The sequence below is a fragment of the Caretta caretta genome, chromosome 1 (assembly GCF_965140235.1).
Source record: "Caretta caretta isolate rCarCar2 chromosome 1, rCarCar1.hap1, whole genome shotgun sequence".
Taxonomy (NCBI): Eukaryota; Metazoa; Chordata; order Testudines; family Cheloniidae; genus Caretta; species Caretta caretta.
This window is the reverse complement of record NC_134206.1, coordinates 155,908,780-155,932,879: the sequence shown is the minus strand read 5'-3', so window position 1 is coordinate 155,932,879 and position 24,100 is coordinate 155,908,780. Positions and strand designations below refer to the sequence as shown.

The 24,100-nt window shown below is 40.0% G+C and overlaps 1 protein-coding gene across 1 annotated transcript in view; it reads left to right on the top strand.

Annotated features, from left to right (window-relative positions):
- LOC125642900 (amine oxidase [flavin-containing] B-like) overlaps positions 1–24,100 on the top strand; it is an 83,291-nt gene that overhangs the window by 41,731 nt on the left and 17,460 nt on the right. Inside the window, exons 4-10 of the mRNA XM_048864829.2 lie at positions 12,098–12,202; positions 13,491–13,582; positions 18,308–18,449; positions 19,666–19,815; positions 20,479–20,638; positions 21,704–21,800; positions 23,232–23,285. Coding sequence (XP_048720786.1) covers positions 12,098–12,202; positions 13,491–13,582; positions 18,308–18,449; positions 19,666–19,815; positions 20,479–20,638; positions 21,704–21,800; positions 23,232–23,285 — 800 coding nt within the window. The remainder of the gene's footprint in view (positions 1–12,097; positions 12,203–13,490; positions 13,583–18,307; positions 18,450–19,665; positions 19,816–20,478; positions 20,639–21,703; positions 21,801–23,231; positions 23,286–24,100) is intronic.

The following is a 24,100-nucleotide window of genomic DNA, read 5'->3' as shown; positions in this document are numbered from 1 at the left end:
CCCTCTGTCTCTGTGATTGCCAACCTGTCATCTTTTCACTGACACCCTGGGAAGTCCCTTGCAGCTCACCCAGACCCCCTCCTTTTTCTAAGGTCTTTGAGGTTTTCTAGTGTTATAGTGTTCCTTTTGATTTTTCTGTTCTCAGCTTTGGCATAACAGCTATGTTTCCAGGATTCAGCAGAGGAGTTGCCTCTTCAAAGCTTTGAACCTGGCTGTTGTGTTTGAATTTTTGCTGGGATGTTACTTATTTAGACCATTGTTGTACATCTTCTGCTCAGTTTCTGTAACAACTCCTCTTGATCTGACTCCATAGCAAGTAACCCAGCATAAACACACACAGAGGCATGCATCATACTCATAAAAATAAAACCGTTTGTCACAGTGTATTATAAATAAACACCTTATTACAATTAAATAGGTTGGATCTTGTACGTGAGACAGAAAGCACATGCACTGGCCAGTAGCTTCTCTGGTGCAGCTAAATCTATTTCATAATCTTGGCTTCCTGCAATTGGATTTCTTGGTTCTTATTTATACAGTGCCTAAGTATACTTCTCACAGATCTCTTGTCTTTTACCATACAACCTCCCAAAGCTTTTTCCCGCATTATTCCAGAAGCAATGCAAGCATTGGAGGCCAGTCTAGATGGTGACAAATGGAAAATATACTCGTCTGCACCCTGGAATCTAGGTGATATTGAAACTTTTTTGATTGAAGTTCTGTCCTGTAAGCTGAACTCCAAAAGTTCAAAATGTCCAAAAGTCTGTCAGCTCTAAGTGGGTTCAGATCCAAATACTAACCCAAACTTTGTAGTGCAGGCCAAACCTACTCAAATTCTGGAAGATGTGTTCCTTGAGAAATGGAAGAAATCTAATTTTTTCCATTCCCTTTCCAGTATTCTAGCAAGGATCCCTGTGCATGTTTTAAAATCAGCTACTGCCTTTACATGTGCCCAAGAGCAAAATCAAGCCTTTTAAAGTCAATTTAATTCATTTCAGAGGCTTTTTAAATTCGAATAATGTATGGGTCTTCCTTTGTACTTCAAAACTAAAAGACTAGGTTTTGTTTATCTCTGAGTGAGTCCCTCCTCATTAGGCTTTGCCATCTAGATTGGGTTCTGTGTTTATTTCTCTTTAATCTTTTTTAAGTGCCCAGTTCTACCGCAGGATTTTTTTTTCCACCTTACTTTTGCATTGCTTATGATACCTTCATAGAAGTTTGAAAATAATAATTCTTGCCCTGCATGTTTTGTTTTGGTGACAAGTGACCTCTCTCTTCGCTAGTCTTCTAAAGGACATTATATCAACATACTGAGAAAAATAATTACAGCTCTGGGACTAGTTTTTGTTAGTTTAACTGCTGCAAAAAGCCAGCAAAGGCAATGTGTACTTGTAGGCCAAAATTTTCAAACATGCATGCCTAATATTAGGCTCCTAAATACATGCTTTTTATTTAGTTGTTTAAATAACTGAATTTTCAAAGGTTCTAAGTGCATGCAGATCCCATTGACTTGAGTTGTGGGTGTTAAGCACTTCTTAAAATCAAACCATTTTTATTTAGGAGCCTAAATATGAATTCAAGAAAATTTTGTCCAAAGGTTTTACTTGCCTTACCAAAATGTTGGCTGTTGTGTTCTACTGGTGGTCAGTTGTTGGGTTTTTTTTAAACAAACAGAAAAGATATTTAAAATCCAGGTAATATTTGCCACCTGATTACATCACTGTTAATTTATATCAAATATGGGACCTAAACCATTTAAGTGTCCCTTTAAACAAATGTATTGAAATATGGGTGTGGGTTTACCATTTGTCAGGATCAAATTATCAACAGATCTGCCTATTTATTTAACTAATATTGTATCTCAAACTTGGTCTAATCCCATTATCGATGCCCATATGATCAGGAAGATTTGATGTTTAAAACACAGATCTGCAATTTTTTATCATGTACAAAATAGAAATTGTTTTGCCAAGTGTAATGACTGGAATTAGGAGGCTGGGCTACATAAAATCTGTGTATAGAAAAGTTTTGTGTGTTTGAAAGTAATGATCCTCCAACTTTGAATTTAAAAATGTGCTTCTTTCCTGTAGGAAGAGAACAGTCTACCCTTGCACCAACACATCTCACACCAGCTGCACTTGGTCATGTCTGTGGCCTTGTCTTTCCCATTCTCACCTGCAGTGAATTTCCAGATGTACTCACCAACATCACAACATTCCATTTACACCCGGGTTTCAGCAGCCTGACAGAGCTCACTTCTCTAAGTCCATCCATGAGACTGGGGTGGACTCACTAGTGCTATTTTTATGGTACATTTCTTCATTATATCTCAAACTCCTACTCCTTGCCACCATCAGAACTTTTCATAATATCGTGTTTCTCATGTTGCCCCAGACCAGGACATCATCAATATAAGTGGAACAACACATCTATTCCTTTTAAACTCCCTACTGTCTTATTTTGGTGCACTGAAAACAGCAAGCGGTAACCACTGAAAATGATATCTGTCTCTCTGTTCTGAAATATACTGTACCTGGAACTTTCCTCATGGAGTGACAATTGCCAAAATCCCACTAGATGTTTGCAAAACACTAAAGGCCAGACTGGCCAGGTCCTACACAGGTTCATGGAAGGCCATCAATGGAACAAGGAGCATCCCCATCACAGGGTTGGGACAGATTCTTGACAGCAAGTACAGTTCCTGTTCCCCCCTTAGTACCCTCACAGGAGCTATGTGCCTGACAGAGAGGAAGGTGGAGCTCTGTCCGCACCTATGTATTAGCCAACAGTGCTGTCCGGTTGTGGGTGAGGTTGTGTGTTGCACCCTATTCAAGACTGAGCCAGCAATAACACTAGTGTGCACAGCCTGGGAACTCCTAGGAGGAATTCTAGGTGAGCCAAATTATCTGGCATGTCACTGAAATTACTTTCTGTTGATAGATGTTGATAGAATCTTTACTCTTGTCTACATAAAATCTTTCACTGAAACTACCAATCTGCATTAATGAGAATGCTCTCTGTATCTGTGTAGAAAATCTTTGCAGTCCTCCTGGCTGTCCTTCATTTTTGATATTACCGTGGAACTGACAGTGTTATTAAAATGCAGTTTGCTATGGTCTTGTTTATGAATTATAGACATGATACCACTGTTGTATTGGGATTTAATTGGCAATGGGATAAGTGATTACTGTATCTCTAGCACATAGGTCAGTGGTGTTTGTGTATTTCTGTGGTATCCGTGAAATGTACGTACGTTAGAGTTGAGCAATATGATTTATTTAAGTCTGTGACCTGCTTTACAACAATTAATGGCAGGTTCTGGTAGCATAGCTTAGCATGTAATGGCTTAAATGGGTTTTAAATGACTAGATGAAATTGAAGCACTTTTCCTCAGTGCATATCTTCTTCCTCTGAATGCCACTGTCATCAACGTGTGTGAGACTCTTAGTTGCCGTCCGTGATAGGTGACTCAAAATGTCGTCATCCCTCCTTTCCCCTTGCCTTAGTTACTGGGGATTATTTAATTGAAAACCTGATAGCTGTGTGCAAGTAGGAATTAGGCCACTGTGTAGCATCTTTTCAGAAGTTGAGCCTCTCGTGGTGCGAAAATGAAACCAAATAAATTTAAAGTCACTTTTCTAATTACATGATCACAGGGGGACGTGGAGGTTGAATGTGTTGGTAATGGGGTATGGAACTTTTTGACTTCTAGGTCATCAGCTCACATTTTCCCCAGCTATAAAATAACCTCAAGAGTGGGGAGAGGTAGCAGTCCACATCACGAAAAACATCCTTGTACAGTCCGCCTCATTGACACTCTCAAAAGAGAGGCCAAAGACTGCATGGGGAGAGAGATGAAAATACCCCCAAGCTTGATTCTCTCCATGTTGTAGTTGAGGTAGCAATCATTGATGGGAATCAGAGTAGCAGCCGTGTTAGTCTGTATCCGCAAAAAGAAAAGGAGTACTTGTGGCACCTTAGAGACTAACCAATTTATTTGAGCATAAGCTTTCGTGAGCTACAGCTCACTTCATCGGATGCACTTGCATCCGATGAAGTGAGCTGTAGCTCACGAAAGCTTATGCTCAAATAAATTGGTTAGTCTCTAAGGTGCCACAAGTACTCCTTTTCTTATTGATGGAAATGTGTAGGAAGCTTGCTCTTGTGCTGTCTGCTTTGGCCCTGCCCTGTGGATAAATGGACATCTTCACTTTCGAGTGCCGGCCATCTGGCAACGATTGCAAAGAGTGAATTTACAGTTAGATTTTTTTTTAACAAATAAAAGTATTATAGCAGGGGTAAAAGATGCTATGTGATGTACAGACAAAATTGCAAAAGCAAAGTTGTAGCGTACGTGGTGGTCGCTTCTCTCAGCGCTGTCTGTAGAGCAGGTCTGGTCAGAGATGCTAAATATCAGTGAAGTTCACTTGAACTCTGGCAACTGTGCCCTTATGGTTTGTGTGTGGATGGAAGGAATAAGAAAAAATTACATGATCAAACAAGGCTTTTTGATTAATTAGAATTGGCAGATGAATGGAAGGAACCTTTCTGAGTCCTTTCCTTCTGTTTCCTAGGAGATAAGGATAAGCAGCCATAGTACCCACTCAGCTTGTTTAATCTAGGCTGCTTGGAGCAAAGCCTAAATTGCACTTTATTGTAATAACTGGTTTTTTCCTTATATTGCTGATTGAGCATCATCATAAAAACGGAGACGAGACAAATGCTTATTTCAAACAGGAGCTGCTGCTTGATTCTTGGGGGTTTCACACATGCCTGTTGGAGCCGATCTGGTGTCATGCATCGCTTTTAACCAACAAATTTCAGAGCCTGGAGCATCATAAAAATTTGAGTGATCCCAACATTCTCTTCTGTTTTTAATAAACTGTATTATCTGGTTTTGCACAGGGGCCCTGTCTCTTTACCAGCAAGTCAACCGAGGGTGATATTTTTCCCAAACTGAAACTCCTCTCCCCCACATTTTTTTCTTTAAAAGAAAAGGAAAGAGAAAAAAAATCCAGAAACACCCACAAAAGGGTTTTATGGAATGAAATAGGAAACATTTTCAGTGGATTTAATTTTGTAAGCATTTTTATTCAAGCATAGAAAGGTTTGCGATTCCAGATGCAATGATTTCTAGTAACACTTCTTCCACTGATTGGTATTAATTCTGTGCACTTCAAAAAGCTTATTATAAAGCAAGGCCCCATAATCCTACTGTAGGAGGCAGGCAAGTATCCTTTCCCCTACTCTACCTTTTGCAGATGAGATAACCAAGGATCTGAGAGCTTGTACAAGGTCACTTGTTGGCAGAACAGGGAATGGAACTCAGGTCTATAATATGACAGACCCCAGTTTTAGCCACTTAGCTCCACTGCCTTTCAGAATGATTGTTCCAAGTGTATGTGCTTGGTTATGTTGCATGTAAAATGGAGATACTCCTGCATATCACCATTTACAAAACACTGACAATCATAGTGGACTAGAATTAATATCATTTGATCAAGTAATTAAAAGCTGTTCTAATGCATATGTGCAAGAGGGCCAAGTTAAGGTTGCATAGACAACCATATTTCCTAACTGAATTCTTGACTTTGCAACTTCAGTGGTCTTTTTGGTTCATATTTTTATATGGAATTAATATATATATAATATATATTTTTTTCAAATTAGATTGATTACTCCAGCTGTATATTTATAGCATACAGATGACTATGGTAACTAATTATCTCAACATATGGAGTCCTGAACAACAAGAAGAGATAGAGAATGGAGCTTGTAGGTCAAACTGGCCTTTTTCTAATTAGAAATAAAATTCTTTGACAACTCTAATACAATTTCATGTGTAGGTCTAGTTGTTCATCACAGCGGCAGGAGTGTTGCTTGGCTTGGTTTGCTAGCCAGCATGCTTTAATAAGAGTTATGTTTGCACAGGAATTAAGTGACAAATTCTGCACAATTTTAGGTGTCTTACTCACTGTGTAAGTGAGTGCAAATTTCCAGATATATTCTGTAGAGCTGCAGCTGAGAAACAGTGTGGTTTCTACATAGATTGAATTTCATACTGACCTGGCTCTTTACCATGTCTCTGTAGTATCTTGTTCCTTGCTGTATCAGACATCACTCATGGTATCACTCATTTTTAAGCAGGGAAGAAAACTGGTATGATTATGCACATGCTGTAAATCAGTACAGGGCACTACATACTTACAAACATACATAGCAATGAATCAATTTATAGGGTGACATTTGTGGTGGGATTAGCACCTATGTCTCCAGGGTTGAGACAGTTTAGCTAAAGGAATAACTATGGTAGCATGATGCAGAGAATGCTTTGCGCATTACATGCAATTTCTTAGAGCAGTGGTTTTCAACCTTTTTTCATTTGTGAACCCCTAAAAAATTCCAAATGGAGGAACAGACCCCTTTGGAAATCTTAGAGATAGTCTGTGGACCCCCCAGGGTCCTCAGACCACAGGTTGAAAGCCACTGTCTTGAAATAAGAACAGATTATTTTTATTTAGGATAAATGGGTATGGTGTTTTACAGACAAATGGGACACAGTGCTTCCACGTCTAATATTTTACAGACAAAGGGCTGCTTCATCATTCTTCAACACTCTATTAATGGTAGGGGGTGGTGCATAAGCATCAGGAGGCATTGTGCCTCAGAGATGCATAGTTTCATTTGGGCTCCCCTAGGTGCTGGAAGGGAACAGTAATAGGCAACACCGCTTTGTGGAGTGCAGCAGAGAACCCTCCCATTACTCTCCCTTGTAACCAGCAAGCTCTACTGTGGGGGAAAGGGCAGAATTATGGCTTCCTTCTTCCTACTCCATGCTCACTCTCTGTCTGTTTGCTCCCCAAAGAAAGTACCTGGAGCACAACCTCCAGCCCCAGTTCAGGCAATCCCTATTGTGGCTGTGCTACATTTCTATGATTCTATCATGACTACACTTTTTTCTCTTTTTGTGCCACAGCACTTGCTTAATATAATCTAAGAATGGGTGTGCACAGGAGACTGGCACCCATAGCCCTTATATTAGCCTAGCAAGGCATTATTTGTAATGCTGTTTTCCAAAGCAGATGAATGGAATAATTTCCTTTTAGAGCCCCGGTTGGGGGTGTAATAGCCGGTGAGACTTTACCTTAAGTTCTTTGGTTCTCTTTTTGTTTGTGTCTAAGTTTGATGGTTTGCCTGGTTTTGTTACATTTGTCCTTTGTACTGTCAGCCTCTTCAACATCCTCTGTTACTGTATAACATGGCATCAACCTTTCAGAGCAGCTGAGAGTCCTATACTGAAGCAGGTCCAGCTTCCGCTGTTCTCACCGAGGCTCTATTTTTGGCAAAATCACAAGTTTATGAATAAAATGCCTTTGAAAATCCATGCCTTTGGGCATTGGGTACTGATGTTGAGAAGTGAAATTAAATATGCAGTTGGAGTAACATTTATAGTTATATTTCCGAGGCCAGTCTGACTTGATCACATGGTTATATATAAAGAAATGAAAAGAGGTAAAAAGTTTGCACATCCTGGCACATTATTTTCATCTGTGGGCCTGGCCTTTCTTTGGAAAGCTTTTGGCATCAGTAGTCATGGCCCTACATAGTAAGCTAAAACTAGAATGACTATAGCAGTGCATATGTAATGCTGACACCCCTGGGTGAGTTGTTGGCAGCAGGAGTCAAACCTAGGACCTCTTGATATTAATGCATAAGCCTCTACTGCCAGAGTAAAAGATGCATTTCTCTTAGCCAGGGCTGTAACAGGCTCATCAGTTTCTCTAGCTGGCCTCGCCACTACTAGATGGGGACAGAGTGCCACACTGAGCAGGCATGGCTTACACATACTTTTACATAGCTTGCATCCAAGGCATCTTTAGTTCTAGAATTGTTGTTCTTTATCCAGACTGAAATACCCTTGTGCTATATGAGAAATCAGGCATCACAGTTTTCTGCACAGGAGACATGTCTGAGTTCTCCCTTTCTGCAGTTCAAATGCCATAAAAGAGTAAGAAGAATACCAAAACAAGAATATTTTAAGTGTAGTGTTAGTCAGCAGAAGCATAGGGAACTCATGAGACTTGAGTTAATTCAGAGGGGATAACTCAGACAGAAGTGCCTCAGGTGGAGAAGGAAGCGCAGAACAAAATCAATAATTAGAATAAAGAGAATGCTGTCTGCTTCTGTCTTGGTTTTTCTTGAGCACAGCATGCATGTGTGTTTCATGCTTGTAGGCCTGGAAAATGTAAGGTACTTGAAACAGAACAGTTTTACACTTTCTTAGGGAAGACTGGTACAAGATTTACACTTCTGAAATGTAGTTCCACCATTCCAAAATCGTTTAGGCTCACAGTCAAGTTTGTCTTCACTGCTGTAAAAATTATTTATTAATAGCCATAATGCTTGGCATTAGCCTTTCCTGAGAGGCTAAAAGAAATTGCCAACATGTTTCAAATGCAGCTTCTTTGGATGAAAAGTGTTATTTAGTGTCACTGGGCACCCCTCCTGGAACGCCCTCCTGCTGCAGGCTGCGGCATAAATGCACCTGCCTCAGTTTCTCTCCTTCAGATTCCCCAGAAATAATACAAAGCATCTTCCCAAGTATAAATATAGTCCTTGTTGCAAGTTTATTTGTTACAAGAGTCCTGTGCACACAAGTCGTAACAAAAGTCCCACAGTCCAGAATTCCCCCCCAGCATAAGCCAAACAATACATGCAACATATCGCCTTGGCATCTCTCACCATGCCCTGGCTCTTCAGTACACTCCTCTCCTGTCCTTGTCCCATAACAACTACCCCAGCCATCCAGCTGGAGTGCAGCCCTGCTCTTTCCAGCACGAACTTGCCAGGGGAGCATCCCTTACTCCCCCAGATCCTCTTACGGTTCCTATGGGTCCCGCTCTCCAAACCTGGCGATATCAGCGGGTGAGCGCCTCTGCTGCTCCCCTGCCTTCAGAACTCTCTGGCCCTTGGCTCTGGGTTAGAGCCAGCGGGCAGTTCCCGTCCCTCTTCCTGCCTTCATTCCTCTGGCCCTGGCTCGGGGATGCCAGCCAGCAAACCCCTCTTGCTGCCTTCAGCCTTCTCCCAGCAACCGCCTTCTGCTTCTTTCTGGGACTCCTCCAGTCCCCTACTCTCTGGCAACTCTCACCTGCCCCTGACTGAACCAGTCTGCTCTGAGTCACTGGGATGTCCTCTTGTTGCATCTCTTCCTCATCCTTCATAGCCCACAGCGGCTGCCCCACCCTCTCAATTGGCCAAACAGGGAATACTTGTTCTGGCACAAGGGAGCTGGACCTACTTCATTTACAGGGGCCAGCCACCCTGTGACACCTAGTCTATGTAATAGTGCAACTTTCTTGTAGTTATACTAATTTTCCGGCAAAACTTGGAGATATATCCCACCTCAGAGGAACAGTTAACAATTGTAGCAATTTAGACTAAAGGTCCATCTAATCCAGGATCTTGTGTCTGGCCAATGTTGGATTTTTTAAAGAAATGCAGAAACTTACTGTGATGCTCTGTACAAGGGGGGGGGGGAACACCCTACACCCCCATGTTCATCTTTATAAAATGATTGTGTGGTATCCAATGCAAAGTTTGTCATGTTGGGTGTCTTCAGAAGGCTCATAATGCACTGAGCATGGTTGTTTTAGTAATGTTATAGTAATTGTTACGGTAATGTTATAGTAAGGTTATAGATTATAATTTCAGGTATATAGTTAGGAGGCTGAAAATGTATCCCCGTGGCTTAAAGCAAGCCCATGCAAAAAAACCCAAAACAACACTTTCTGGAGAACATACTTCTCAGCAGTCTCCTCTGTTAAATTTGCAGGAGGACTGATTGCAACTGCAACATTTTACAATGGGATAGGAGCCTCCCTAAATCATGGAAAGATTTGATAATCTAAGGGCAGACTCCTTCAATGAAGGGCAAGGTGATAGTGGGAGTTAGATCTTCCAAGTGTTTCCCTCTTGAGCATCATCTCACTCTTGCCCAGGTTCATCTTCAGCCAATTACAGTGCAGAAAGAAAACAAATGTTGAAACCTCAAAGGTTTCCACACAATGGAATTGTTGTTCTCAAGTCACCATCAAAAATTTGTATTTTGTTCCCCTTTGGAATAAAATCAAAACCTTTCAAATGTTTTCATGAAACAAAACGGTGTTGAAACAGCAGTTTTCAGGTTGAAAAGATCAAGTTTTCCATCAGAGTCTCTCTCTTTCTCTCTGGAAGTGACTGGACAGTCCACCCTGGAGCTCAGAAAACTTTCTAACAAAAAATTCATCAAAATTGACATGTCTTTGCAAAAGGCTTTGGCTTTGATGAAACACCATATTTTGACGACAAATTCCCCACATGGCAAGTTACTGTGAAAGGACATGTTGTTCTCAGGCATCCCTAGTAATAACTGTTATGTCCGTATGTAAAATAAAATAAAAAAACCCCAAACTCCTTCCACTGTTTTCCTCCTATTTGTACTGCTTTGGTTTTACTTACAGGCCTTCCCAGCTGCCTTCCACTAGGCTCCCTGTGTCCTTACAAACAGTGTACCGAAAACAGTCTTTCTTTCATTTTGTCCAAAATGGCATTGTGTGTTTTGTTGGTCTATCTCATTACAAATTGATTTGCAATTTGCTATTACTATCATCCTTCAGTTTGTTTTTGACATTACTGCTTTTTAAGTAGTTCCCTCCCTTTGAATTAGATTTCCTCAAATGTTGTTAGCTTGGGTTTTTCAAGGTTGTATTTCACTTTATTTCCGTCCCACTTTTCTAATCTCTCAGGGTCCCGTTGTGTAGTGTTGCTGCACTCTCTGGTGTCTGCAACACCTGCAGATTTAACTAATGTTCACCTTATCCCCTCTTCTGGATTGCTGATAAAGAGGTTAAATAAAACCAGGCCTAACATTGCTGCATACAACAGTCCAATAGACACTTCTCAACATGATATATTGTTGTTTATTGTTATCCATTTCTTAACATTTTAATTGTGTTATAATGCTTATATACAAGTCCATTTGAATTTGTTTCCAGTCATCATTTTGTGGGACATTGTATGAAATGTTTATTAAAATTTAATATTATATCCATTGTATTCCTATTGCTGCAATACCATCTTAAATGCATGTGTGATTTTTTTTTCACCAAGGCTGTGTATTCCTTGCAACATTAAATAACCTATAGTGTTCTTACCAGAGAATATTCTCAGTAGGCCCTGGAATGTGTTTTTTGGGAAAGGGATAACTAAGGTCAGTGACTTTTAGTAGCGTCACAAAACTATCCAGTCAGCCATCCACAAAAACAACTAGGTAAATCCCCTACAAACAAAATAGTATCTACAAATTAGCCATCTTCCCACTCCTTCCATGAAGCCAGACTTCCTTAATTCATAGTAATAACTATATGTAAAATCTAATTAAATATTTATGCAGCCAATGTAATAATGACTTCCATACTTGTTACCGTATCTCAATGAAACTTATATACCAACTGTGGCAAATAATGAATGGCTAATAAAGATTAATGATTCACAAACGCTAACTTTTTATTTAGTCTTTTTGAAACTATAAATTTTCAAATAAATAGATGTTTGTTTCAGGAAAACCCCTGGGCTATGGCCAAGATAGTCTTCGTATCACAGTCACTTTGCTTTGATTTTGAAGGAAACTAATATTGTACCTTTAAAATGAATAACATAATATTTTTCAATCTCATTTAGGAAAGAAAATGTAATCAAACATAAATATACAGTACAAAACTGATCACCCCAAATAAATGCCAACACTCCAAAGCTGCCTGCTTTTTGTGCTGGGCTTAACAACCTTACTTTTTGTCTTGGTTGGAGGTGTCAGTCTAAAACCTACTGACTCAGCCTTTAAAGATACAAGGTTAGAGCATTCTTATCGTTTGTTCTTCCTGTTAATTCTACTCTGATGTGCAGCAGATTAACTAACCTGTCAAATGATTACTACTATGTATACTGGTTGGAGCTGTTTGGTGACTGTTTAAGTCTTCGGTACTAACTTATGTACATTGAGGTTGTGGTCATTCAAGTGAATTAAAAATTGTATTCTGATTATGCTTTTTTTTTCTTTTAGGGTAAAAGTTATCCCTTTAAGGGTGCATTTCCTACTATGTGGAACCCTTTTGTCATCTTAGATTTCAACAATCTGTGGAGGACGATGGATGAAATGGGAAAGGAGGTGTGTAGAGGCTCAGCTATCCAATGCAGTTAGCCCTTGTATGGGATTCAAAGATGTGATGTTAGCACATGTTAAATGACACATACTAACTAGCATGTCCTGATAGCCTAGTGTAGGCAAGGCACACTGCCTTTAACATATGCTAAACTCCTTCCTCAGAGTCTTTAACCTAACTTGATCAGCTAAGTACATATTAAAGGTGATGTACACTGGTTCTCACTATACTGTTGAGCTAGGAGTGTTTAAAAAGGAAAGCGCAGGTACTTCGAAACATAAACAGGGGAGCTATAGAATTGCATACTTCTCTCCAGCACAGCATTTTACCTCACTAGGCAACATTTTAGTCTATTTTTTTTTAAATCTTCTGCTAAGTCCACTTTATTTCTGTTTAGAACTTGTGCAAATTTCCAGCAAGAACATTTAACAGAATTCTGTAGTGCAGGTGAGCTTGTGACTGTGGTCTTGCATTGTTATGATTGAAACTGAATTAGTGCCCCCAAAATAATACATTTTCTATTACTCAGCTTCTGATACTGACTCTCTTCTCAGATATTTTTCTATCCATAAGAGTTGCTCTCTTGCCTTTGAAAACCGCCTCAATTTTTATAGAATAAATAATACTAAAAATAATAGCAAAAATATATACTGATCAGAGAAAACTATTCAACTATGTCTTTTCTTTAAAGAGTTTGTTTGAAAAAAAAAGTCTTAAATCACAGTCTGTATCTTCTAATTTAAATGTGAAATCAATTGACTCAGTTAAAAATTAGTCTGTGTTAAGAGACAAGTTTACTATTGTAAAAGGGAGAAAGGCTGGTGTTTTTCAGAAAAGCAGAATTTTGTGCTAAGTGTTTTCACTGAAAATGTACCTAAGAATTCTGCCTATAAAGTAAAAATAGAAAGAGTCTTATTTGGAATAGAAAGCTAAGGTAAATGCTGAGAAAAAACCTTTTGTCCCCAAAAAAATGATTGGTATAAATCTGGGAAAGCATAATTTCTGGATCACTTTTCTAGTCCCATCCTTTATACCATTAAGCCAATTCCTGAAAACAAATCAGAGTGTGTTGATGGAAGAATGCTTCCGTTGACCTAGCTAACTAGGTTCAGGAAGGTGGTGTTCCTGCACAAACAGAAAAATCCTTTCTGTCTGTGTATGCTGTGTCTACCCTATCGGGTTGTGCCAGCATAGCTGCACAATGTAGCTGTGCCAGTCCACTGTATGTAGTGAAGACAGATCCACAGTGTGCAATGTTGTTACTGAACATTCGCTGTTCTTCTGTTGTCCTAGATTCCTAATGAAGCCCCATGGAAGGCACCACATGCAGAAGAATGGGACAAAATGTCTATGCAAGATTTCATAGACAAAGTTTGTTGGACAAAGTAAGAATCACTTTAATATTAAAATGTATAACAGGTTATAGTTGGATAGTGCTGCAGGCCAACTGTGAAGAGCAACATCTAAGCACAGGAAGTGAGGAGTACAATGTCCCATTGAAAGTGCCTGGAGTAATTGGAGTGGGCAGATTCTAATTATCCTCACTGAAATTTGATCACAGCTAACACTACTTTTGCTGAAATACGCTAAGAGGTTTAATGACCACAAATGAACAGGATATTGGTTTTACATCTTAATCTGAAAGACAAAACTTCCAGACATACAGTGTTCACTGACATTATGATGGGGCATTGAATCACCTACCAAATCACCAACAGCACTTCTTGCAGCACTTGATTTTTTTCTCTGGAGGCGTCCCATCCAAATACTGCCTTGGCTTGACGCTGATGCTTGAACATCCATGGCTCATCCTCATTAATATGACCTTAACTTCAGAAGGTCATATTAATGACCTTCTGAAGAGCAGAGGGTTCTAAATGGAGATCAGGTTTGATAACTATAATAACTGAGCAAATACACAGGGCATCCCATTATTTTTCATGTTATTTTAACTCAAATAAAGATCAGATGAAAATGTCATGTTTGCGAGCATTGAAACCATGGGTAACATCTCTGCTTGTTATACACTCTTTTATTTCATTTGCTGATGATCTGCTTATAACTGGATTCAGCTGGCTCTGTATCAGGCCTGTGTGGATGAACTGAAAAATATCTGCTTGCCTCATGCACTAAACTTGGAAATTTATGTTGTATGTATCTTGGGCATTCCAGAAATCAGAGAGAGTTAAGTTTTCAGATACGTAGTTTTTAGACATCTGTTGATAGCTAGCAGCACCCTTAAATCCTGGAATTTAATCTGACAGCATAGCATTAAGGGATACTGTAGTTTTAAGAGCAAACAAACAGCACAAAGCAATTACAGACTTGAATCTTCATAGTGGTATTGCTTCATGGTGGCAAATTTTCAGCTTTTCTGTTGTTTTTGTAAATATTTTTTATGCACAAAAAGATTATTTTCTTTTGCTTTTTGGTTAGTCTAGTGTAATGCTTCCAGGTCAGATGACAGGAGATTTAACAAGACTCCGATTTTGTAATTAGTTTAATCAGAAGTTCTGAATGTTTGGCAATAAAAGAGAGTTGCTCTGGTGTAGCCAGGTTCCTGTATAGAACTTTGGATGAGATATTGCTTTCAATTATTTAGTGTTAGGAGAGCTGATTTTCTACAATCGCTGTAAGAATTCAGTATACAGTCCTGAGACTGAATTACCTTAACACCCAAGTGTCCCCTTTTGTTACCACTGTACAGCACTGTATAGCACGGAGATACTGACAGTACTGCTTGTTGTTATGCAAACATCACATTAATTTTTATTTCACCTGTAACTCAAGAACAGTTTGACTAGACTTTGTCATACATAAGAAAATTATAGCATGGTGTTGCTCTAAAGCAGACCCATTTCTAGAAGTACACTATCAGAATTACTAAATAAACTACACCCAGGAGCTAGAACCAGGATGAGCCTACAGCTCTAGAAACACAGACCTGTGCCTGCTTAAGCTAAAGGAAGTTATTTGCTATCTTTCAGCTAGAAAATGCACACTTACTATTATTTCTAAGCTTCAACCAGCCACTAGTGGCCACATGCTCACTGTGAATGGGTGTCCGCCACACAATACAGTTGCAACAGGCATTTGTCCAAAACCTTCCTATGGTTTTTGCCTTTATTTGTGCCTTTGGAAATGTAACATAAATAACAAAATCCTAAGGCATCTAATTGTACTGCAATCGGTTATCCATAGACCTTGCCGAAGGAAGTCCCAAAGGGGAAGATCCCTGGGAATAAACCATTTTAGACAAATTCTAAGGAGAACAAGTTTGAGCAACAATAGTAAATGCTATTGACTTAAGTAAGTGTATGTACTGTCTGTAAGAAAGATGGTTGTCAGCCATCTTTCATATACATAGTTACAGGTGATCCAGCCTCTTAAATTGGAAAAGAGGCCCTGTACAATCTTGCACAATATCGTACAGCACCAGACAAGGAGAGTCACATCTTTCTAATCTGTGATGGACTATGACTTGACATTTTACCTGAATTTTGACGTAATTGTCCGCCTGTTTTAATTCCAAGATGCTTTTCAGATTTTATATGTACATCTAAACTTGATCTGCCATGTGCAATCAAAAGTTAGGTTACATGCCATAGCAGTTTTTCTATCCCTAGAATGCAATCGTCCAGAAGGGTAATCCTCCATTCTTTCCTTTTGTCTGACAGATTATGCAGATTTGCTTCAGTTTGACATTTCATGCTGAAATAGCATTGTGTGCTAATGATTGAAACCAAACAGCCACTTCCATGTGAAATAATAGATGAAATTGTGGAGCTAAAATACCAAAAATAATGGGAAAGTGGCAAAATATTATGGAAAAATTAGATCATTGTCTAAAAGTATTATATGTCTGTAAAATATTAATACATGTATTTATTCCTCCACTAAATATAATAAAACATCTTTCAGAGCTGATCATATTTACAATATATGTAAATAAGAACTAAATAAATGCCTGTTTAATCATAACCTTTTTATGGTGCTAAAGGAAGAGAGGTAGAATCTTTATAGACACAGATTGCATGCAATTTCTCAGTGACTAACAGAGAGGAAATAGCATGAAGCCACTAAACATGCACACATGTGGAAGTATCACATTAGCATTGGTGATCAATCACTACTTCAAAGAGCTTCAGAGCCCAGCACTCCCAGTTTACACCTAATCTTCTCAAAGGTATATAGTAACTGATTATAATAAAGGATTATAAGAAAACTGGCACAAGGAATCTTTCTACTAAACTGAAATGCTGGGTTTCATCTTTGTTGAATTGCTGCCTCCAGAAATGCTTTTCTTCTCAATGACATGGATATATCATGGACAAGTATCTAATCACTACCTTAAAATATCACCTAGCACTAAAAAAAATCCCCCACTAGTCCCTACAGGATTACTTCTTTTATTGCTTATTTTATTGGTGAGCGCTGGGCATCTAGTTAAGATGCTGATGAATAGCTGAAATATGGTGGTCAAAACATGCAAACGATCCTGCTTATCAAATTGTAGTGTTGCTATTGCGGTTGCCCATAGACAAATATTCCCGGGCTGTCAAGGACATTCATAAAAGCAGATCAAAGGTCAAGCCTACTTGGAGGGTAACTTGGCTCTTGGCCTTTTGCTTCAGTGGAAATGTCTGTTCATTAAGCAGACAAAGAAGATGCTGTTACTGTGAAGAATTGAATTTAAACTTGCTTAAATGCATTCATTTTTTTTAAAAGCCTTTTTGCTTTAAAAAATGTTTGACTAAACAAAAGACAAAATAGTTTAAAACCAGGATTTTTGACTGGCTTTGGAGGTTATTTGCTGGGTTGCAGTTGACAAAGGCAGTAACTGCAGAGCCCCATGTGGTGTTACACGGCTGAAATGAGCATCTTCTGCTCAGAAGACATAGGACTTCCTTCACATGGCTTTAATACACCTATACAAATGTGCAATGTGAGGAGAGAGCAGGTAACTGAAGTTCAGTGAAAGAATGTTTACTCCTGCCTGTATTCACACATCTTTTAACCCATCCTGAAAACTTGTACAGATCTTTCATCTGTAATAATTCTCAGTAGATTTGTCATCTCTTAAATCAAAGCACAAACAGTAAGAGAGAAAACAAAGATCAAATTTCACAGCCCACTTTTTTCTACATGTATGGTCATCGGCAGAGGCCATTGCACATGCCCAGGGTCCAATGCACAACATAGTTACATGGCTGTGCAAATAGCATCACGATTTCTCCTTTATTGTCAGTCTGCCTCATAAATCTGTAACGATTCCACTCAAGGCCTACTCGCCATTCTGCTTTTTTCCTGACTCCCCCAAGGCTGTTTCTTTGTTCTGTGTGTCCCCACAAAGGGGAATTCTGACTGATTACCTGCACGCTACTACTCTTAAAAGGACAGAGAAGGAGGCAGCTGGATGGCAATCCATCCAAAATGTGGACAGAACAAGGATGAGAATGATCACTACCCACCTGGAGCTTCTCTCACAGTCTCTGCTGAGCTTTACTGTCCTCGTAGACTCCCATATTCCTGAAGGGTTCAGGAGGTTATACAGCGGAGGAGACTGTGGCTGGCTGAAGGAGTGGGGAGACAGGTACAATCAGCAGCAGAAAGGACTGCAGGTCTCATGGGTGACATGGGGGGATTGGAGGGGTACGTAGCTGACGTGCAGAGCTTCAAAGCCCATTAGAGCTGTCTGGCCTTGCTTCATTGTTCCCTGAATCTTGAATGACTGACAATTGTCTCCAGATGTTAGCAGAAGAAAATATAATCTCCCACGGAGTGTGTCACCCAGTAAAGGTCACTTAGCCACTTTAAAACAGGGATAATACTTACTAACCTCACTGGAATGTTGTAGGGCTTAATTAATTTTTGGCAAGCTCTTTTGAAATTCTCCTGTGTAAAGCACTATATAAGAACAATTATTTTAATTACCACGGGCCATTGCTGGTCCCATTGACGTTGAGGGCAAAATACCTGTTAACATCACTGGCAGAGGAGGGTTGCGAGGCTCCTTTCTTTCATTGTTGCTAGAGAATAGGACTAGGCGATGGATATCATCTTACTGCTTTTATAGTAACATACCAACTTTACTTTGATCCCATGTGCAGTGCTAGCAAGAGGTTTGCAACGCTGTTTGTGAATGTGGATGTCACCTCTGAGCCTCATGAGGTCTCTGCTCTCTGGTTCCTGTGGTACGTGAAGCAGTGCGGGGGGACAGGCAGGATATTCTCAACCACCAATGGTGGGCAGGTACAGTAAACCGTCCGCTCTTATCTTTGGAAGAACACCGCATGCCTCTTGGCAGAAGCCCTTTAAACTTGTTTGTTTTGTTTGTTTTTAAAAGGAAGGACAAGAATGACGAAGACTGTTCACTGCTGCATTAGCAGGGCAGCCAAACTCCCATAGTTTTTACTTTTCATAGAGACAATAGCTGCCATTGATTTCAGTATTAATAGGGTTCAGGTTGTATCAATGTGGAAGGCCATTCTTGTGGTTCAGGCACTGGACTGGGGATCAGGAGATTTGGGTTTAATTCCTGATTCCAACTTTGGGCAGATCACCCACTTTCTCTTAGCTCATCCTCTTTGAAAAATGAGAATATTAGTAATACTTCCTGTCCTCACAGGCTAAATATATGAGAGGTACTTAAGTAGTGTAAGGTGATGGGAACTGCAAAAGTGCCTAGATAGATACAGACTAATATTTGAATCACAACCACCAATAGCTAGGTAACTAAAATCAAATCTTTCCAATGTTCATAGTTCATAAGACTGTCAGACCAATCTGATGAAGATAAATGCCTGTATTTATGTATTATATAACCCTAAAATGTGTGCGAAGCGGTGTATTTAATGCAAGTAACACACATGAAGAAAGGGAAGAATCGGCTAACGTTCTTGCACGAAATGAATGTATGTTTAATTGCACTCTACTATATTGAAATGAACCTATTTGGCTCACCTCTGATATATGTGAGAGAAGGTTTTTAAAAAAATTCTAGTTATAATTAATACTGGACAGATTTTGGGAGCATGCTACTTGCTTTTTGTAGCCTGTTTATGTATAATTATGGCAATCATTGTTACTATTACTGATGGGCAGACCTCCAACAAGGATGACTGACTTCAGCTGAGCATTCACAAGTTTGAATGCTTATCCAAACCTTAGCTGGACCTCTGGGATCTCCAGAATTGGTTTGGAAGTCACATGAGAACAGCTTTGTCATGAGATTTCTGGCACTTTCAGTCCCATTGGTGAGCAGACCCAGCAAGCTCAGAGGTGTACACAAAAGGGTAAAATAATAGCCATAAGCTTTCCAAACTAAGTCACCTGACTTTCCAAAAGGTCAAAAAGGAGTTGGGTTTATTTTGAGGGTTGAGAACAAATGTTCTGTATGATTCTTATTTTATCCAAATCGGTTTGTCCATCTCACATTATTGTTGAACTGTCTCTTTTTCTCTTCCAGGAGAGGAAGTTTGTTGGTGGCTCTGGTCAGATTAGTGAGAAGCTAATGGAACGCCTGGGAGGCCGAGTGAAGCTAGAGAAACCTGTAGTCCGCATTGATCAGTCAGGTGAAAATGTCATTGTGGAGACCTTAGACCATAAATTATACGAGGTAATTCATTACCTTACATTAGAGCAAATATTTGTAGGGATTTAAAATCTTTCATTGCTCCACTTGTCTTCTCAATAAGCCTGTAACACAGGGGCACAGTGTAGCAAAGAAGAAAGTCACCATAACCAGGAGTCACATTTTCTGGTATTCCCTAAGAAATACCAATAACACAGCTTGGGATGGGCACCGGAGAAGCAGAGAATTCTAGAATGTGTATTTGTGCCATTCCTTTACTATTTCTACTCCTTTGCATTCAGTTAGCTTCAGAATAAAAGAATATCTCCAGGATGATAATAGCAATGCAGTGCAAGAGAAACATTCTCCAGAAACATTTCAGAGTTAGCTTCCAAGCCAGAAAATGAAAGGTCAATTGAAAAGGAGCCCAGTGAACCTTTTGTAAGAGGAATAGTCTTCCAACCAGTTAGAAAGGAATAGCTGCCCAATTGGATAGTCATTTGTACAGTACTTGTTATCATTTTAGAGTTTCTATAACCAAGACATCCTGAGTGGTCTATTTTATAACTTGCATGCTGTGGGGCAAACTTTCTTTTGCTTTGGAAGATATTACCGTCAACAAACATACTGTAAAGCTTCCCCAGCTGTAATAGAGAGAGGCTCAAATATTGGATAATGTGTTTCGTTTACTTACTATTTCTTTTCCAGGCCAAGTATGTTATTAGTGCCATTCCCCCAATTCTTGATTTGAAGATTCATTTCAACCCACCATTACCACCAATGAGAAACCAGCTGATCAGCCGGGTTCCCATGGGCTCAGTCATCAAGTGCATGATATACTACAAAGAACCTTTCTGGAGGAAACAGGGTATTACATTTTAATCAGGGGGTTTCTTTTGTATTATATTATGCTAATATAAGAGTCCACATTAGAAGGGGATTTCATCTCTCTTCAGCTACTTCTCTGAGTCCTAAAAAGAGACGGGGGGAGAGAGTATAAAGGACATGAGGGAAGAAGTTGGGATAACTAACTCTTGTTCCTTGTTGTTCTCCTTACCCCCATCCCACATTTTTCTTCAGTGACATCTTGGAGTGAGACATATCTCTGCCATTAGTTACCTAAACATAATCGTGCAGTTGGGGCATAATGGAGAGCGATTTCATGCCATATACTGCATGACTGCGACAATTTTGTCTTGAGAATAGTTTGTAGCTAAAAACGTATAGCCATATGTCTTGGCCAGCTAGAGATCCTAAGAGTGTGGAAGTTGAAATATTGCCCAAACCATTTAAAGTGACAGCGCTGAGCACAGTGCCTCTTTAATTCTTGCAGGAATACACCATACAGTCTTTGTTTGCCTTTAAGCTTTTGGGTAGATTTACAATAGGTGTCTGTAAAGATGTCCATAGTGCTCTGGAAAACTGGTGCTTTGAGAGCCATGTTTTTAATAACAATTATATTCTGTATTTCCAGAACATTTAGTACAAGCATCCTGAAATCTCTTGTATCTGGCATATGCCAGTCAGAAAAACCTAGTGTGCTAGCCAAATTGTTGGACACAAACACCGGCAATGCTCGAGAACAGTGTGTTTCTGTGCAATTAATTGGTACCCCAGTCATGTCGGTTATAACACCATCTTTTTGGTCATAAATTCAGTTATATGAATATCCTTATGTTGTCCCTGCTTTTTAAAGATGTCCGGAACTGGTTGCTAAGAGTCTCAGGATCCCATATCTAAAATATCTCACCTAGGTAGAAAATAGTACTTCTCAGAGCCCCAGGAACAGCACACAATCTCTGGCAGAACAATCCCGTGGAGCCAGACATATTCTTGGTCACACCACACTGGTGGTTTCACCTCCTTCTCTGTCATAGTTCTCCAGATTACCTGGATTAATAAAATCCATTTTTTTCTCCTCTCTGGTTTCTAGACTACTGTGGCACCATGCTCATTGAAGATGAGGAAGCTGTGATTGGAATGACACTTGATGATACCAAACCCAATTGCAGTGTTCCTGCCATAATGGGGTAAAAGAGAAGAGGGCCATTACCCGTTAATTTTTGTGGGCCTGGGGTTTGAGGAGACGTGGAAACCTACCATTGGAGGAAAATATCTGAAAATATTAACAAAAAAGTAGAGCTGGTTGAAAAGTGGTGAATTATTTTATTTCACAAAATATATTCAGTATTTTGCTCCCAAAATTTTGTCTTTAAAAATTTTTCACTTTTTTTTTTTAATTTTCAATTTTTTTGGTGGGGAAAAACCTGGAAAAAGATGTTTGTTTTATTTCTGTTTCCCTCCCTGCCCCTGTTCCTTTTGCCTCTGGCCTCCCCACTATCAAAATGGAAAAAGGATAAGGAGAGAGAAAGGAGGCAAAAAAGTAAAGCGAGTTGGTGGTGGCAGGGGGAAAACCTCCAAAATCAAACATTAAAAAAAAAAACAACCCTAAAATTTTCTACAATCCTCCCCCCCCCCCCCGTTTTTTTTATGAAAATTTTCAGCCAACCCTATTAAAAGGGATTTCTTTCCAATAAATGTGGTTTTCCTCCCTGACCCCAATAATCAAAAATGAAATGGAACATTTCCTTATATAAGGCTATTGAACTATACCACCTAATTCTACTCTAGCCTTCGTAATTTGCCATTACCATATCAAATCCTACAGCTGTCATGAGTGAGTTTACTATGCCATGAAACCGCTCCTATGGATCGTCTGACCCTGACCAGAGTGTGGTTCCCTGCAGGCAGGGGCCAAAGCAAGAGGTCTGTACATCGCCAATGCCGTGGCACACACCTGTGGAGGAGGTGTTTGGGGCTGAGCCTGGAGTTGTGCTTAATTTATAATGAAAGAGGTGCTGGGGCTCAACCAAATAGGTGCTGGGGGCTAAAGCAATTTTTTTACATTCATAACTGATATAGAAAGCCCAGAGGTGCTGGGGCCATGAACTGCCAAGCTAGAGGTGCCAGGGCTCAGCCCTGGCAAGCCCCAGCACAAATTAAGCCTTGGCCTGGAGAAATATGACTTCATAGATCCACCAGCCAGTCTGTCCCCCATGCCCTCCCCACAGGAGGAAGAGTGCACCAGATGCACTGGCTACTGTTGCCCTGTGGTTACTTTCCCCTCTGCTGCCTGGGGAAGGACGTTTCCTCTCTTCCCATTACTGTAGCCCTAGTAAATTTCTCCAGCAGACAGCCTGAGATAAAGATTTGACCTTTAGAAACTTTCTGAAAGCTGAGCTTAAATCCTGCAGAACTGAAGAAAAGTTTATAGCCACATTTCTCAGTAAGAATTGAAAGGGTTGGGAAGTGGCCACCAGGTAAAGACTAAAGACCTAAAGATAAAAGACAAATGTTGGAAGCCTGCATCATCAAGCCACCAGCTGATAGCATTTTAAAGGGCACTGTGTAGATAATGGATGCCATCATTCCTTTTTTGTGTGTGTGGTTTTCTTTTTTAGTTTTATTCTCGCTCGAAAGTGTAGAAGATTGACACATCTCACAAAGGAAGAAAGGTAAGAACAAAGTGCCATAGTTTTACACAGGATCTGATTTAAGTTTTTGTTTTAAATTTTCAGAGTCTCTCTCCTCCCCGCACCCACACCCCTATAGCAGACAAAACATTTTCTGCATGCAATAATTACAGGGATGTTGGCTATTAACTAAGCACAGTTCGCAGTGCTGTCACTTCAAAAGTGCAACACTTAAATTTTGTTCCCTTAGGAGCCATGTGAAGCCTTTATCCAAAATGGCAGTAAGCATGGCAGCGTCTACCTGTCCTTTGTTAAAGCCAAGTCTTCAGGCTTCCATTTGACTGCTTTGAGCTGTTTGGGCAGTGGAAAGCGGCCAGAAAGCTTCACTTAGTGGCCAACTGGGGATTCCTCTTGTATTCGGGAGTGCCTGCGTAGCATAAAGCCAGAATAGCCAGCTCCATGCCCCCACTGCTGCTCTTCTGTCCCCACACAGAGGAGTGGGTGTGCCAGGAGTGGGAGGGGCTGAGCCAGAGTGCTCAGCGCTCTAGTGATCTTGGATCAGACTCTAGAGGGCCATTTCAGCCTTTGTAAGTTAGCGCAGCCTTGAGGCTGCTCCAGTTTGTCATGGGATGAACCAGCTCTAAGGATTAGGGGGTAGAAAGGTGACAGAAAGCTACCGTTGACCCTCTGTCTTCAGGTGTGCCAGGCAGAGCTCAACACACTTGAAGATCTAGTCCACTATCTTGTTACAGCAGTCTCCTCCCTGCTATTGTTTAAAAATAAATAAAAATAGGTTTTAAAGGGTAGCAGTTTTTTGCCCTCAAAAATATCCCTAGCATTTCACTGGACTAATCAAC